Source organism: Bos mutus, chromosome 4 (assembly GCF_027580195.1).
Source record: "Bos mutus isolate GX-2022 chromosome 4, NWIPB_WYAK_1.1, whole genome shotgun sequence".
Lineage (NCBI taxonomy): Eukaryota > Metazoa > Chordata > Mammalia > Artiodactyla > Bovidae > Bos > Bos mutus.
In genome coordinates, this window is record NC_091620.1 from 73130622 (window position 1) to 73148709 (window position 18088).

An 18088-nucleotide genomic window follows, 5' to 3' on the forward strand; every position below is an offset into this window, starting at 1 on the left:
AGACATCCACATTTAATTGAATCAACTGGAAGGAAAGATTCATCTTAAAAACTATTATTATTCTATAATCCTCCTGTTCCTTCCTGAGGTATGAATTCAGGAATTGTCAGATTCTCATAATATGAGATTATGAGTTAGAATTCTCAGCAGTCAAGTGAAAACTTTCCTGGTTTTGCTATTTTTTTTTTCTTCTTGTTATATGTGGTCAAAGAGTACCTGGAAAGTTAGAGGTTTTTAATGTAACTTTGATTTGTACAGTGAAAAAATAGCATTCTTGGTGGTGGTCAGAAACAAGCATTTGCAGAACAAAGTAGTATTTTTAAAAATTCATTCTCTAGGGAAAGTTATTCTAATATTAAGTTATCTTTACCATAAAATTGGAAGTGAAGTTAACAGGACAGAGACCTATGTACATACAACAAGTCCCAAAGACAATAGCCAAGGGCACCAAATTAATGAGTACATGTGAAAGCACTTTGAATCTGCAACATGCTTTATAAGTGTAATAACCATCTTCACAGGGTCCTTTCTACGTAGAATAGGCAACTTTGAGAGGGAAGTAGTTGTGTTTTTAGGAAGTCCAGCACTACTCCCTTACGAAAGGATTATTTTTGTGTTTAGAATATTCTTGATAGAACTGAGTAAACCGTTATGTTTTCTGTCTATAAATGAGGGAGATAAAGGGCTCATGGGTGACTGCTGCTCTCCTGGCCTTCTCTGTTTATCTCTTTAAGTTCATGGTTTACCAGCATAAAGAGTGATGCTCTAAACACAAAGCTTACTACACGATCATTACATGTGACGTTCAAGCAGGTGCTAACGTGCGCTGATATCTGAGGCAGTAAAGAGTTCTCAAGTAAACACTACTCGAAAGAAACGGAATTTCATAATTCAAGGATAGATTTAGTTCTTAATTAGGGAAAAAAGCTAGAAGGCTGCGCCACTTAATTGAAGGTGGCTCCAAAGTATTAAAGATAATGTAAAGATAAAACAGTTTAAGGAAACTAAGGCTTTAACAAAACAGAGACAGTAAAATTCTATCCCAAGAAACTGGTTTAGAATTCTGGAAAGAAAATGAAAAGATTCATCTTGAGTAATGACTTGTTACCTCTTACCAGGATACTGTGATATTCATGTATTGTTCACTAGTCTGTGTGTGTGTGTGTGTGTGTGTGTGATATTCATGTATTGTTCACTAGTCCGTGTGTGTGTGTGTGTGTGTGTGATATTCATGTATTCTTCACTAGTCCGTGTGTGTGTGTGTGATATTCATGTATTCTTCACTAGTCCGTGTGTGTGTGTGTGTGTGTGTGTGTGTGAGATATTCATGTATTCTTCACTAGTCCGTGTGTGTGTGTGTGTGTGTGTGTGTGTGTGTTTCAGAAGGCATTTTCTCTTTCAAAAGAAATTTGAGGACTTTGATTACCCAGATAACACATTTAGAATTCAGCTAATTAAGCAAATACTTAAATAGCTTACTGTAACTATCTGGGGTATCTCTACCTCTTTTGGAGAGACTGAGTCTAAATTAAAATATAGTGAGTAGCTGAGTAAAGATGCTTATAGATGATTCTCGAAGATTCCCTGGGCATTTATTTCACTTACTGTTTAGCCAAGTAGAGAATGCTCTCCTCTCTCTCTACACATACATATATATATATGAACTATACTATATATATATTGTGTATATATATATATACACATACATATATATATCATGAACTCAGAGAGGAAGGAAAAAGAAACTGGAAAAAGTTGAAATATAATGGACTCAGAGAGCCTCAGAAAGATAAATGCAAAAATACACTATTTTAGTTGCGTAAATATCTTGAGTTATGCTTGAGAAAGTCTATAAACTAGACACCATGAAAAGATGCAGCATCCGCTTGTGTCAAACTCCCAAATCATCCTTTCTCCAACCCTCCACTTCCTTGGTAAGGCCTAAGGTTGTAATGCATAGCAGAGGGAATTACATTCAATATCCTGTGATAAACCATAATGGAAAAGAATATGAAAAAGAATGTACACTTGATGTACAGTAGTCATAAGCCAACTATATTTCAATAAAATAGATTTTTAAAAGCACGCACAGTGGATAAACATCAAGGTCCTACTGTACAGCACAGAGAACTATATTCAGTATTTTATAATACACCATAGTGGAAAAGGACATGAAAAAGAATGTAGATACATTGTCTAACTGAATCACTTTGCTGTACAGCAGAAATTAACATCGTAAATCAACTATACTTCAATTTTTTTTGTTTTTAAAAGCAGCAAATTAGACCAAGAGGGGATGCTACCAGATGGGAAAGGATGGAGAATGCCATTTTTTGTGCTTTGGGGTAAGAGTTCCCCAAAGCAATCTTACCTTTGTTTTCTGCCTTCAGTTCCTCTGCCATCAAGCTGTCTTGTCGGTTACCAAGCACAAATGCCAGAAACGAGAGGATGAGGGCATCCAAAATCCCAATGATAGCCAGGATGTAGGCCCAGCGGACTGAACAAGCCCCAAGAGTGTACTTGTCTGTCTTTTCTCCACACATCCGTTTTACTTCATCTGAATCCCAGCCATCAGGGAAAATCATACAACCAAGCACAAGGCAGGCAGCTTAGAGAGAGGAAAAAAAGAGAAAAAGACTTAACATAAATTTCATTTTAGCAAATATTGCCACCGTGTGTCAAATCGTTGTCCAAACTCTTGATGTGAAGAACAGCATGTCTTACTGCTGTCCACCCCTGAGTGGTTCTCCCCTCCCCACCAGTTAACTTCAAAGCAGCCCATCACTCTGCAATGAAAGGGGCTCTGGGAACACTCTTTACAGTAGGACAGAACATTAAAAGAGAGGCCAAGATAGGTTGATCAATAAGAAAAAAACTAAAAAAAAAAAAAAAAAAGTCGAATTGTGGCGTGCATTTGTGAGAAGGCTTCCACTGCAAATAGGCCCACAAGCAATCCTAACACTGCAAGATGACAATTCATTTCTGGCTTTTAAGAACTATGACAGCAGTCAGATAAGGGATTAGGTGTGGGATAACATGGAGACACAAGAGCATATATTGACTCTGAGTCACAGTAAAAAATAGTTTCATATTGTGACCAACACACACTATGAAGTTTCTTGAAACTATACTTGCCCCATGCAATGCACTCTGATATTTTCTATTCTGTTCTCTGTTCTATTTCATTTTTTAAAAGGTTGAAAATCATGGCAACACAGTGTGGCACTGCAGAGCTTTTATTTAATATGTAAATTCAGGAATTTAAGGAGAATGCTTAATACTTTTTCTATTTCCCCAAAATCACCATGTGAAATATACAAATACTTTTTAATAAGAATATGTTGATTTGAAGGCTATCATTGCTACTCTCCTCACATTTAATCAAATTATTGTGCAGTAAGTGGTGACAGTGTTAGGTTATATTCTGAATAGGTGGTTCATTCATTAATTCATTCACTCATTAATTCAACAACCACTTACTGAGTGTCTCTGAAGGAGTACCATAGTTCTTGGTGCTAGGGATACAGGGATCAAGAAGAGAGACATGGCTTATGCTACCATAGACTTTATGTTTTCTCAGGGAAAGAGGACAAAAAAAAAATGAATAAGCATGCAAATAAAGTAATTTTAAGTTGTAATAATAGGTAGGAAAGAAACCAAGGGCTTAGGGAACAGAGAGTGGAACCTTCTTCAGAGAAAGTGAACAGGTTAACGCCTCTTGAGGGGATGACATTTAAATTAAGGCCCCAAACAAGCAAACCACTAGACATATGAAATGGCAACAGCATGTGCAAAGGCCCTGAAGTTGAAAAGGTGTGTTTGACAAGCTACCAGGAGATTAGTCATGGGGCTGGAGAAAGTGATCATGTTGAGGCATCCTTGCAGGTTATCTACTTGCAGGGGATGTAACTAAAGAAAACTATGATGGCACAACCAAGTTAAGAGTTCTGTGACTGTCAGAGGCAAACAACCCCTGAGGCTGGCAAGAGGAAGTTAGCTCTTGCCTCACTGCTACTTACTGAACAAGCCAGAAGTAGACAACTACTTTCTCACTTAACAGAAGAACAGGTCTACAAGGCAGGTCTGGAGAAGACAGATGGCAAGGTGGGTGACAATTAGGAAGATAGCCTGGGAGAACTCTGCTTTAGTGTTCCTTCTGATTTTACAGAATGACAGTTCAAAACTTCAGGTCACACTTGGTTGCTCTTTTTTCTTTGCCCACATCCCAGATGTTAACATGCTTGCCTTATCTATCTGTGCAGTATCTCTACATACACGCACCTACCTTAAGCCTTTATTATCTCTCAAAGAGAACCCTAACTTCCCTCTGCCTTCTGTTTGCCTTCACTCTATTTCAGATCAGACACTACTGCTCATACTCAAAATGTCATGCTGGTTCCCACTGGTGCTGAAGAACACTGAAACACTCAGCCAGGTATTCAAAGCTCCACAGATCAGCCCCTAATTATGTTTCCAGTCCTCCTCCCCTTTATACTCTCCACTTCACATGGGCTGTACTATGCATGGTTGCCTGTCTACACACCAAGTTTTTGGATCTCTGTTTTCTCTTTTGCCTAGAATATTTGCCACTGCTGCTGCTAAGTCACTTCAGTCGTGTCCGACTCTGTGTGACCCCATAGACAGCAGTCCACCAGGCTCCCCTATCCCTGGGATTCTCCAGGCAAGAACACTGGAGTGGGTATATTTGCCACTACTATCCCTAAATATTCTACCCTTAAATATCATTTTTTGTTGTGGTAAAAGTCATATAATATAAAACATATTGCTGCTGCTGATGCTGCTAAGTCGCTTCAGTCATGTCCAACTCTGTGCGACCCCATAGATGGCAGCCCACCAGGCTCCCCCATCCCTGGGATTTTCCAGGCAAGAGTACTGGAGTGGGGTGCCATCGCCTTCTCCAATAAAACACACTGCTTTAACCATTTTTAACTGTACAATTCAGTGGCACTAAGTACATTCACACTGTTGTGCAACTCTCACCATCATCCCTTTCCTGTGTTTTTCACCTTCTTTAACCGAAACTCTGTCCCTGACCCCCTGGCATCTATCAATGTACTGTTTGACCTAAGTATTTAACTAGGTAACAAGTGGAATCAAACAGTATTTGTCTGCACCTAATGTATGTGTTGTGCTTAATCGCTCAGTCATGTCTGACTCTTTGCGACCCCATGGACTGCAGCCCACCAGGCTTTCTGTCCATGGGGATTCTCCAGGCAAGAACACTGGAATGGGTTGCTATGCCCCACTCCAGGAGATCCTCCCAACCCAGGGATCAAACCCAGGTCTCCCACATTGCAGGCGGATTCCTTATTGTCTGAGCACCGGGGAAGCCCACACCTCATGTATACTGGAAAGCATTTTTAAGGTTAACTTCATGTCCTACAAACATACTGCACCTTCTCTTCCCCACCCTGTACTCTACAGGAGGCCCTCACCAGGCGTCTACTTCACACACAGTAGTGTACACACGTCAACCCCACTCTCCCAACCCATCCCACTCCCCTTTCCCCTTGGTGTCCGTACGTTTGTTCTCTGTGTCTGTGTTTCTTTTTTTCTGCTTTGCAAATAGGTTCACCTGTACCATTCTTCTAGATTCCACATATATGTGTTAACATACAAATAGCTCATGCAGCTCAATATCAAAAAAACAATTAAAAAAATGGGTAGAAGACCTAAATAGACTTTTCTCCAAAGAGGACACACAGATGGCAAAAAGGCAAATGAAAAGATGTTCAACACCACTAATCATTAGAGAAATGCAAATCAAAACTCAATGAGGGGACTTCCCTGATAGTCCAGTGGCTGGGACTTCACACTCCCAATGCAAGCGGCCCAGGTTCCATTCCTGGTCAGGGATCTAGATCCCACATGTCGCAATTGAGACCTGGTGCAGCCAAACTAAATAAGTACCAAAAAAAACCTACAATGAGGTACCACCTCACACTGATCAGAATGGCCATCATCAGAAATATATTTACAAACAATAAATACTGGGGAGGGTGTGGAGAAAAGAGAACGCTCTTACACTGTTGGTGGGAATGTAAAGTGATGTAGCTCCTATGGAGGACAGTATGGAGATTTCTTAAAAAAACTAAAAATAAAACTACCATGAGATGGTTGGTATCATCAACTCAATGGACATGAGTCTGAGCAAACTCTGGGAAACAGTGAAAGACAGGGATGCCTGGAGGGCTGCAGTCCATAGGGTTGCAGAGTCGGACACAACTGAGTGACTGAACAACAAATGACTTAGCAATTTCACTCAAATATTTTTAAACTAATTTATTTTTTATTGAAGGATAATTGCTTTACAGAATTTTGCTGTTTTCTGTCCAACCTCAAAATTTCACTTAAACATTTAACATTCAGTCAAAAGCAACATTCTTCACAAAGTGAACCATCTCAAATTCTTCTTGACCTTCTCTGAACTCACATAGCTGTTGACTGCACTGGTCTTAAACACCTTGTTTTTTTTCTTTTAACATGTTCTATAGTTATGTATTTACAAGCATTGTCTCAATCACAGACTAAACTTTCTAAGGAAAGACTCCTGGGTTAAGTCATATTTATAGAACCTAAATCAGTACCTTGTACAGACTGGCATTAAAATACTTTTGAATGGGAAAGTGAATAAAGGAATAATTAAATTATAGCACCTAGACAGTATACTCTAAAATACAGTTTATAAAAGTCAATATCACAACTACCAAAGGTCACAAATCTCGTTAAATATGGATTCATATTTCAGTGACATTTAACAGAAACAATTTTGTTATAACTAGACAATAGATCACAAGTGCTTGGGAGATTAGAAAAAAGTGAAACTAATGATTTGAAAAATATTTCAAACTCCCATTCCTTCTGTAGTTTCTAGCATTTGGTACCAACATGCTCTCCAGGGCATTTCTAGTAGTAATCATTTTTGCATTTTAAAAATATGTGGTTTCCATGAGTGAAAATTCATTTTATTTGCAAAGACCCAGATTTTTAAATACAAACTATATCTCAGAAAAACACCTCCAAGGAAGCTACATTACTCGGAATATCTTTTAAAATATCCTAATTGGTTTTTAACAATTTTTATTAATGAGACAATTACTTTCCTATAAGAAAAAGAGGAAAATTAAAAAATTTAATGAATGGGAATCACTTGGAGAATGGTAACTTGTAATTTTAGCTAAACTTAACAGACATCACCAAGTGACCCAGGCTCAGGCAGGGTGTTGGATATTATAGGTCAATTTTGCTAGAATAGGATGTTTGTGGAATGCTGACATCAACAAAGACATCTTTTCTCAAGGTCTTTCTGCACTGAAGGTAGACTATCTTAAAAGCTTCCATTTCTGGAAACTCTGAATATCATACTGGGATAAAAAGAGCAAAGAGAGAATTCACACTCTGAAGCTAAAACCACAGGAGAATATGAGTGGCAATTCATTATTCCCCATCTTCAAAGTATATGATTTTCTTAATCAAATTTTAAGTAAAGAACCTGGGAAAACAGAGGCTATATAATATACTGTTGTGCTTCATTTTATACAATTGCTATTCTCCTGAATGTAACAAAAATACAATTTTTGAAATGCAATTTTCATTTTCTATACAGTTTAAGCGAGTTAGCTATTCAGAGAAATCTTAAGATAAAACTTGTGCTGATAAGGTTGGGTTTTGGCCTCCCAGGGTCGGGGTAAAGGCTTAGGTCCCCCCAACCCACCCCACGGTGTGTCCTTCAGGCCAGGGGACACTAGAATTTGTACTGGATTCTCTAACCTTTTCTTGCTGGCTCTCTCTTAAAGTGAAAGGTCTCATCTTTTAAAAAATTTGTCTGGTTTGAAAATCTGAATGGTTATATAGTAGGACAATAAAATATGAAATTCAACTGCATTTAAATGCTTTTAAAACTCTGTAAGTGAAGTCTGTGATTAAAATCCAATTTTTACAGAAATAAATCCTATCTTTTTGAAGCTGTACTACTTCAAATGGCCACTGCATAGCAAATTTTATCTTCTGATGATATATTATTAAATACACATCTTCTTCTCATCCTATCTGAACTTCCCCAATTTGGCTGTTTTATTTTTGAAAGGTAAATCTCCCCCAAATTACAGTGTATTAAGATTAATTTAAACCATTAAGATAGTTTGGGCTCTATTGGTTTCTTTAGAAAGGTATGGATATCACATTCTGCATTGATGCATTGATGCTATTAAATTCTGCTTCCTGGCATTCTATTAACCAGAACCTTACCAACCTGCACAATTTGAGAGCTGCTGGAAACTAACAGCTATTTGTAATCTTGACTAAGAAGTACCTACAAGATCCTAGGCTAATGTGTCAATAAACGAAAGATTAAATAACATTCCTCTTGGTTCTATAATTATTTCTAATTCTTTACAAATTTATCATGTTGTGTGATGCAGCACCATCATTACACTAAACATTAGAGTATACTGGCACCAGAACATTTGATTAATTTGGACATGCTATTTCCTGACTGGGAGGGATAGTGGAGAATTAGTTCCAACTGGGCTGTTATCCAAAAACGGGGTTCTTATTAGGATGTCACCTAGGAAATGACTAAGTTACTTGCAGTTATATATTCCTTCATTTCGGCAGCAGGTTTTCCAGAAGTGTATCACAGAATATTCTTGAATGTTAAAGAGAAATAAGAGCTCACAAGCTGGAGGTGAGCAGAGAAGAATGATGGAAAGAAACCCATGTCCTTACTGAATGCTGCCATGACATCTTCTAATCTGGAATATACAATCAAGGCACCTTTGTGAAGGCAGGATTGTTGATTTCAATTTTAAGCATACTCCAAATAGTGAGGAAGCATTCACATTCTAAAAGGAACCTCTGTGTAGAGGCTACTGCTGCCCACAATGGGTCCTTCTGAAATAGTACATAAACAACTAGCGGTTCCCTGCAGCCACTAATTGCTCTGGCATTTTTCTTTGCCAAAGAGCTGAATGTAACCTCTGTGAAAGAAACAGCCTTAGAAAAATCCACAAATGTTTTTAATTGAGTCTTTCTCCAAAGGGAAATGAAGCAAGAGGGAAAAAGCAATAGAGGGGTCTATGATTTGGGTCACTTTGGCCTGCTGATATTGCTGGACCAACTATCCAATCAAGACTTTCAACACTGCAAACCTGAGAATTGCTTATTTTTTGGACAGGAAGGGAAAGTCTAATTCATTCTTTAAAAGTTTATGCACCGGTGCACAGAAAGCATGATAAATTGCCTCATGTTGCTGAACCACTCAAGGGGAACGCAGTAAAAAAAAAGAAGCTGCACTCACTTAACTCTATCAATTATTGAGGCATACAGTAATTGAAGAAACTGATGCCAGCAGAGCTGGCAGGCTATGGAGGGGGCACTCTCACACGAGGACTGTTCCTCTACACACTTGCTAAAGGAGAGGCAAATCATCCCTACAGTTTCTTCATTAGCACATGGCCAACAGAACTGAACTACTGTATGAACTACAGTATTCATACACCTGGAAAAGGTACTGTATTTATACCTCAGTTTATCTCTGGAGGACTGAGTTGCTAGACAATCCAGGACATGAAATACTGTGGTTTAGAGTCCAGCGAAGAAAACAAAACTTTCTCCTGATCAGTACTGATTTTAAACCTACTATAATTTTGTGGCATTTAACTTTGGGTTGTAGCACAAAAAGATACAACATCCCTTAGAAAGGGGAGAAAGAGAAAATGTAAATAAACAATGGGTTCTCAAAAGAAGAGCATTAGAAAGTTGTGTGTAATGAAGAGAGGAGCTTCTCTACGCAGGTGCTCAGCCCTAATCGCCCCAGTAAAGGGAGCCATCCATTCACCTGTACCTTGAGCTCAATCACCTGTGGAACCTACACCACGGGGTGGAATCAGAAAGGGGAGAATCAGGAGTCCATCCACACCTGCACTGGGTGCTAAGGGGTGGAGAAACTGCTTTTCTGGAATAGGATACCAGACAAGAGGAAAAGCATTTAACTAAGTACAATGTAGCTTGGTACTTTGCTCAGATTTTGAGGGTTACTAGCCAGATACAATATAAAACAGAATGTAGGACTTAAAAATACAATGCAGTTCTGATCTCTAGAATGTCAACAGAGGGCTTTTGATGTCTATCTTGGATCCAATCAGACTCTGTGAAATCTGACTAAGATGTAGTTAATAACAGTATGCATCATAATAATTGCTAACATTTATTATATGAACATCTTTAGTGGGGTTCACTGCACATACATCATCTAATTCTCAAATAAAGCTAAGACAAACACAAGAGCATGACTTCCTGGCTTCTCTAATTTCCAGAAAGAGGGATTTTTCCTGAAATATCCTTGGCTTTTTATCCCATTCTTTCTTCCTTCCCATGGAGATGAAGTGAATTCCCCAAGGAACACCTGGAGAATTACTGGCTGTACCAGCCCAGCCCTTTCCTCTACTTACCTTAGGAGCAGTCTGCCCTCATGAAGCATATATTCCACTCCTCTGTGCTGTACATTTTATACAGGGTGAACTTGATTTTCCAGTGCTGCCCAGGAGTAGAAGATGACTATGCTTAATTCTGGGGTTGCAAATTAGGGAGTCCTTTTAGCTCAGAGACTCAGAGTCATTTCTTCAGTCATCATCAGTCATTTCTTCTTTCTCACATAAAGGGCATATTTGGCTTTCATCTGCCAGCTCTCTTCTCTCTCAGTTGGTTCAGAGCTTGAGAGTGTTCCATAGTTCGGGAGGCTGGAAGTCTGAGATCAGAGCACCAGCATGGTGGGTTTGGTTGGCACCCTTTTCTGAGTTGCAGAGAGCTGGCTTCTCTTTGGATCCTCCCTCACACACAGCGGAAAGGGAGCTAGCAAGCTCTGTGGCCTCTTCTACAAGTGAATCATGGGAGCTCCACCCTCAGAACCTAATTACCTTCCACAGGCCCCACCTGCTAATACCATCGCACTGGGATTAGGGTTTCAACCTATGAATCTTAGGGAGGCATAAACATTCAGTCCTTTGCAGAGCAGAAACAGAGGGTTGTCATTCATTGCTTCTCTACCAACCCCAAGATTATTTTGTTTTTTACATATAGGAAAAAAGGAAGCTGAAGCACAGAAATTCCATATAGCTTGCTCAAGGTCATACAAAGCCCTCAAGTGGTAGAACAGGATTTGAACTCAGGTAGTCCAGTATTCTTGCCTAGAGAATCCTGTGGACAGAGGAGCCTGGTGGGATGCTGTCCATAGGGTTGAAGAGTTGGACACAACTGAAGCGACTTAGCATGCATGCATGCATTGGAGAAGGAAATGGCAACCCACTCCAGAATTTTTGCCTGGAGAATCCCAGGGACAGAGGAGCCTGGTGAGCTGCCGTCTATGGGGTTGCACAGAGTTAGATACAACTGAAGTGACTTAGCAGCAGTAGTCTAGCTTTGGAATCTATGCTTTTAACACCACATACCCTATCATCCTTTACTTATCAACAATAATGATGCATATGAAATTACTTTATCTTAGAGTTCAAGATTTGTTTCGTTTTTCTTTTTTTTCAGCCATGCAGCAGGGCATATGGGATCTTAGTTCCCTGACCACAGATGGAACCTGTACCCCCTGCAGTCGAAGCACAGTCTTTACCATCAGACTACAAAGGCAGTCCCCAAATTACTTCAGAGTATTGTTTTTTCTTAAAATGAGAACACTTACAGAATCTTGGCAGTGCTTATTGTTTATAATTAGACATTTATTTTTTGAGTGTAAGAACTACTAAAATGATCCTTAGAAACTGCTAGCTTTTATATGAATACTTTGTTTACACCAGTATTTCACCTAATCAGAATTTTACCTTTTATGTAGTGCCAAGAACATTAATTATAAATTCTAAATGTGTGAAATGGGAATTAATGAGATTAATTATAAATAAATATAGGTATATTTTGGTTTTATACATATTTCACAAAAAATGTATCCTTTGTTTGTTTGTTTTGGCTTGATATTTTGAGTTAGTTTTTGGCTTGATATTTTAAGTTGGCTTCATGTTAGCCAAACATTTTATGTGTTCTTAAAAGGCATATATTCCTTTTAAGAGTATATATGTGTTTATGTGTATACATAACTAAGAATATATGTATCTTATTCATTTATATATGGCTCTATACATGTAGAATAATTTCTGCTTCAGGTACAAATAAAGACATGAATCAATCCAGTTCTTTTTAAGTTTCTGTGAAGCTTTGCTTCTTTTAAGTAACTCCCTGGGTGTCAACAAACACATTGTTTTAATTAACATTTCAATCAACAGGATACCAAACATGCTGGCAGGTCACAAACTTGTCTGAAAAATTGCAGGCGAGCTCTTGACTCAGGCAACATTTTCAAGTGCTAAAATCTATATTGCATTTCAGACACAGGATCTTAATAGAGGAAAATATCATCTTTCCCCACAACCGTATGAACCATACACCAATCACTGTTCTCCCAGCAAAATCTGCTTCAGCCATGATAACACCCAAAGCAGAGACCAATGATTATCTTGCCAGCACTTTTCCAAGGGGCTCTTTGTGCTGAGCCACTTTATTTGTAAAACAGGGAGCCCTGGTCTAGATGATTGAGTGGTTATCTGCTATTTACCTTATAGCATTCATATTTAGAAATACATTTGCATTCACCTGATGCTCCATACATACACACATGATGGGAAATAACTGCATTTGTAGAAGTGATTCCTGAGTGGACTCAATGTGGTACCCTCACTCTCTGCCCTAACTTGGGAAAAGTTGCCACTGGCTGGAGACAAAGTCAGGAATCTCATGCCAATCCAGCTTGCAACACTTTATTTCTCAGTAAAAGGGATAAACTTAGGAGCAACTGAGTTCCTTGTCAGTGAGGATGAGCTCTCCTAAGCCTGCTAGACTCCCTGGAAACCATGTGCCTATTTGTACACACTCTCCTGAAACAGACTTTGGCACCAATATAGCTTTAAGGTGGTGAGCTTTTCTTTTACACAGCTTGACTACTTTTTATTCTCCTGAAATAACATTTGAATGCTTTAGAAACTTCAACTGGCAAAAATCAATTGTTCAAAGAAAACATATGGAAAAACTACTACATACTAAAGATGTTAAGCAGTGGAACCAAGCTTGAGCAAGATGGGTGCTTTCCTAACCATCCTTTGTAAGGATGGCTCTTACTTTCAAGGAGGCATCAGATACACATTATTAATAGGCTCCCAGATTATGTTTTTTTTTTCACAGTTTAGCAGATATTTCTTTCATTCTCTTTCCCTTTCTTTCTCCCCCACCTCTTTACTCTCCCTCCTTTTTTATATCTATATCGATATTAATATCCATATTGATCTATAGAGATCTACCTCTGCTTCACTCCTGGTGCGTATACAGCTTAAGAACAGTCATATAACCTATAGAGTGCTGTCACCCTCTTTGCAGAAAGCGCTTGTAACATCACTCAGGACAGACACGATATAATCTAGGCACTGAATTATTTTTTCACCATGTTGAAAAAGGCAGAACAGCAGAATGGGGCTCTGAATCTGGATAGCAAAATTTTCGAACTGACTGTACCTGACGTCTATTCTGGTCCTCTTTAGTGTCACTCCCTCTCTTCCAGCCCCTCACCCCCTGGATGCTTAAGATCAAGGTAATGTGGATTCTGAGGAATTCTTTATTACATCTAAAACAAAAAAAACTGCTAAAGAAAAAGACAACTACGGTAAATTGAGTTCCCTTTTTTTTTGGTTCTTTATTTCTTGTTCCCTTTCCCCATTAGATTTTCCTTGAAAAAAAAAAAATAATGTCTTTTAAAGGCTTCCATTCTTTTGCTCTGTCTTTGAAACAGTTTATTAGACTTGGGGAAATTCTGTGAGATATGTCAGGCTTTAACCAATCTATAGTAAAATCTTCCAGTTATTTATATGTTTGTGAAGAATGCTTATGATTTAGAACAAGAAACTGTACTCCAGAGAAACTGAACTGGAATTGGCAATAGGTATCAAAAGAAGAATAGGAGAAAAACAGGTCAAAGGAGGGTGAAATAAGTCAGCATGTTAAATGTTCTGTCAAAAGATTTTCACACATCTTTCAACTTTGAATTCTGAAAGCCAGAAGTTTGTAGATAAAACCTTGACCGTTGTGACATTTGAAGAACAATGCCTGAATCAGAACAATGCCTTCACTTGACTAAAACAAAGTGTAACCCAGTCTTAACTCGCCAGAGGTGGTTTTGCTTTGAACTCAGGTGCCAGAATGGCCCGAGGCAGGGCTGTGTGGAAGTCTGGAACCTCAGCGGGTAGCTTGGGCTTTTGCTCTCTGCCCTTGGGGATCATTCCTCCTCTCAGGGTTCAATACTTTCACCTTTTAACCACCACCCCAGGTTCCTGCTTGGGGGTTAAAAAATCTATTGTGATTCTTCTGCCACTCTGATAACCAAGACTGAGGTATGCTGATGGAAGTACAGGACTATGATGATCTAAAGTATTTTGAATTTTGAGATGATGGCCACATGAATTACTGATAAACTCTGCTAGTTAGAAACATTTCATAAAGTGATAGGATGGTAGAATTGTTTCAAGATGTTTCACTAAAGAATTTCTTTGTTCTGCTTTCATTTTTTAAAAAAACCAGTATCTTAATCCAGAATACCAGTTTTCTATTTGTCCAGACAGAGTAGGGGCTATCAATTTTTGATAGAGATAAATAAATGACCAGGGGAAGAGCTTAAAATTTCTGAAAGGAAATAGAACAGTCTAGAGCAGACATGATCTGGGCTTAGGTCCTGGTCCCGATCTTAACTTGAGCCCAGCTCTAGGCCAATATTCTGGCCATGTGGTGCGAAGAACTCACTCACTGGAAAAAGACCCTGATGCTGGGAAAGACTGAAGGCAGGAGGAGAAGGGGATGATAGAGGATGAGATGGTTGGATGGCATCACCGACTCGATGGACATGAGTTTGAGCAAGCTCTGGGAGTTGGTGATAGACAGGGAAGCCTGGTGTGCTGCAGTCCTGGGGTCACAAAGAGTCAGACACGACTGAGCGACTGAACTGAACTGACCTAAGGAATAAGAAGATGAACACACATTCTCTACCTTACAACCCTGCCTGCTCTCTCTCTTCAAGGTATTGCATTCTTCAAAGAGAAGTCAACACATCATTTGGAACAAATTGAGGGTTTCTTGATTCTATAATCAAACACAGTTGATTAAACATTTCCTCATTTGCAGTGTGTATTAGTTTTCTGTGACTATTGTAACAAATGCCATGAACTTCGTGACTTAATACAAATATTTTATTTTATCATCCTGTACATCAGCATTCTCATTTGCACCTCAATGGGCTATTTTAGTTGTTTGAGGGCTGCATTCCTTTCTGGAAGCTATAGGCAACAATCCATTTCCTTGCCTTTTCTTGCTGGCTCTCCTTGGCTCCTGGCCCCTTAGTTCTCTTCAAGGTCAGCAATGGCAAGTGAAGTCCTTTTCATGTATCATCTCTCTAACTCTATTGCCTCTTCTTCATCCACTTTTATGAATTCATGTGACTAGACTGGAGTTACCCAGATAATCTAGGATAATCTCCCCATCACAACATCATCTGATTAGTAAACTTAATTTCCTATTTCCATGTGACCTAACATATTCAGAGGTTACAGAGACTAGTGTGTGGACATCTTTCTGCGTATGTGTATAGTGTGGTATATGATGTGACACAAAGTAGTGCGTCATTATAATTTTTTAAAATTAAAGTCTAGTTGGTCTATATTTCAGGTATACAGCAGTGATTCAAATATATATATATACACACACACACACATATACGCTTTTTCAAAATTCTATTATTACAAGATATTGAATATAGTTCCTGTGTTAAAAAGTAGGTCCTTTTGTTCATCTATTTTATAAATAATTGTGGGCTATGTGTTAATCCAAAACTCCTAATTTATCCCTTTCTCCCACCTTTCCCCTTTGGTAACCAGAAGTTTGTTTTCTAAGTCTGTGAGCCTGTTTGTTTTATAAATAAGTTCTTTTGTATCACTTTTTCAGATTCCACATATAAATGACAACATATATTTGCCTTTCTCTGACCTACTTCGTTTGGTATGATAATCTCTAGGTCCATCAGTGTTGCTGCAAAAGGCATTCATTCATTCTTTTTCACGGCTGAGTAATATTCCAATGTTCATATGTCCATCAATAGATGAATGGATAAAGAAGATGTAAAAAAGGACTGCTCTTTACCAGGGCTGGAATGTCATATAGGACAAAACACAAACCACCTTGCCTCCTGTGATTTTCTCTATTCCAGGGCTCAGCTACTGGGGTACTGTGTCACCTCTCTACCTCTGCAGTCAAGTCATCAAGTTACCATGTAGCTTGGGTTCAAACTCCCCAAGGAACGATCTGGTTAGTCACTATCTAGTATATGGTGTCTTGTTGATCAGAGCTTCTCCCCAGTCTGCCAGTTGGCTGTCCTGTTTGTAGATGGCTGCCTTTGGCCCCAATGTCCATCCCTGGCCCATAGCTGTGATCAGTTAGTGGGACCACATGGTATGCTTCATTTGTGCATGAAGGACTGCCATGGCTCATGGCCTTGGATGGGTGCTTTGCATATGGCCATTCTTATCATATTTTGCCCAGTTCTGGGGAGGCAGTGTTGAGGTAGGAAGTTAGGGTAAGGGTTAGGGGTGAAGGTGGTTGATTGCTAAATACTCTGAATAATTTGTGGTACCAAAAGTTTGGTTTTGGTCCTCTTTAATGGTCACTCAAAAGTAAGATGAGGAGCACTTTTCCAAGTCCAGGGACAGACCCTTAACAGCTTTGGCATATGGGGAATTTACCCCAGAGGTAAGCTTTAGCATTTCAAAGATGTCAGCACCTCAAGGTGAATGTGGCCCGCATGAGGGATCAGAGGGAGTGAAAGTGGTGGCCCTGGAGAGGCCAAAGCAGGAGAGGGCTAGGATATTTAGTGGTTGAAACTTGAAGAGATTGGTCTGTGAGAACACAGGAAAGCCTATGATGACCCTATTATTTGGGTTTTCTTCTCTGGTTGCTGTGGCTAGAACTCCAAAACTAGGCTGAATAAAAGTGGTGAGTGTTGCCATGTTGTTATTATCCTGTTCCTGTCCTCTGATTTGTAGTTGCTGTGGTACAGACTGAGGGACATAAAGTCAACTGCAGATCTGCTGTGTGAGATAAACTCTGAGTACCTGTGCCTCACAAGGCTTGCCTTCCATGGATCTTTGTTGGGTTTTCTCAGTATGACATGGTTCTGTCTTGATTTCTTACTTAGCCTTACGTTTTCCTCTTGGGACGAATCTTTGACTTTGAGTCTGCTTGTCTGAAGTCCTGATACTTTCCCTATCTCTGACTGTGTACATCCTTTTGCTTAGGCCCTCAAAGGCAAGTCTGAGTCATGTTTCAAGAATATGGAGTATCTTGACCAAAGCAAGTGATGCTCGGAAAGGCCATGACTTGGGGGCCTTCTTGCTATAGGATCAAATGCACTGCTCAGCCACATCTCTGCCTTGGATATTGCCTTCAGCTTGAATCATGCCTAAATTTGGAATTCTTTGGGCTATCTGCTATTCCTCTTAGTGACTCTATGCAAGCACAGACTTGCTAGTCCCTACTTTCTCTCTTTCAGTCCTGGCTCCCCACTGGGATCACAGCATACTATTTGGCTGAACCTATCTAAATTGCAGCAAACAAGTCCATTTCAAAAGCTCCAAACTTGTAGAGGTGACTACCAAAGACTATTATTTTCTCCTTCCTTCCTAAAAATGTGGGTGATCAATATGAGTACCTCTGATGTCTACAGGGTGACAGAGCTAAACAAAAATTTCTTGAAACTTTTGCCATTTAACACATTTGGAAGTTTGAATAAGAATGCATATGGGCCCTGTAGCCTAAATCTAGGTATTGTTGCACTCAACCTGAGGGCTCAACCTTCACACCTCTAATCTATTTTCACAAAGACAGGCAATATATTCTGAGGTTCAGATGTAGTTGAATGAAGTTAGTGATTGGTCTAGTGTGTAGTATGAGCTCAGTATCTTAGTTTTTACCCATTATTCCC

The 18088-nt window shown here is 39.2% G+C and overlaps 1 protein-coding gene across 3 annotated transcripts in view; it reads right to left on the reverse strand.

The window, feature by feature from the left end:
- Positions 1–18088, reverse strand: part of LHFPL3 (LHFPL tetraspan subfamily member 3) — a 657269-nt gene that overhangs the window by 215958 nt on the left and 423223 nt on the right. For all 3 annotated transcript variants that reach the window (XM_070369658.1, XM_005901447.3, XM_070369656.1), the window contains exon 2: positions 2372–2608. In XM_070369658.1, coding sequence (XP_070225759.1) covers positions 2372–2608 — 237 coding nt within the window. The remainder of the gene's footprint in view (positions 1–2371; positions 2609–18088) is intronic.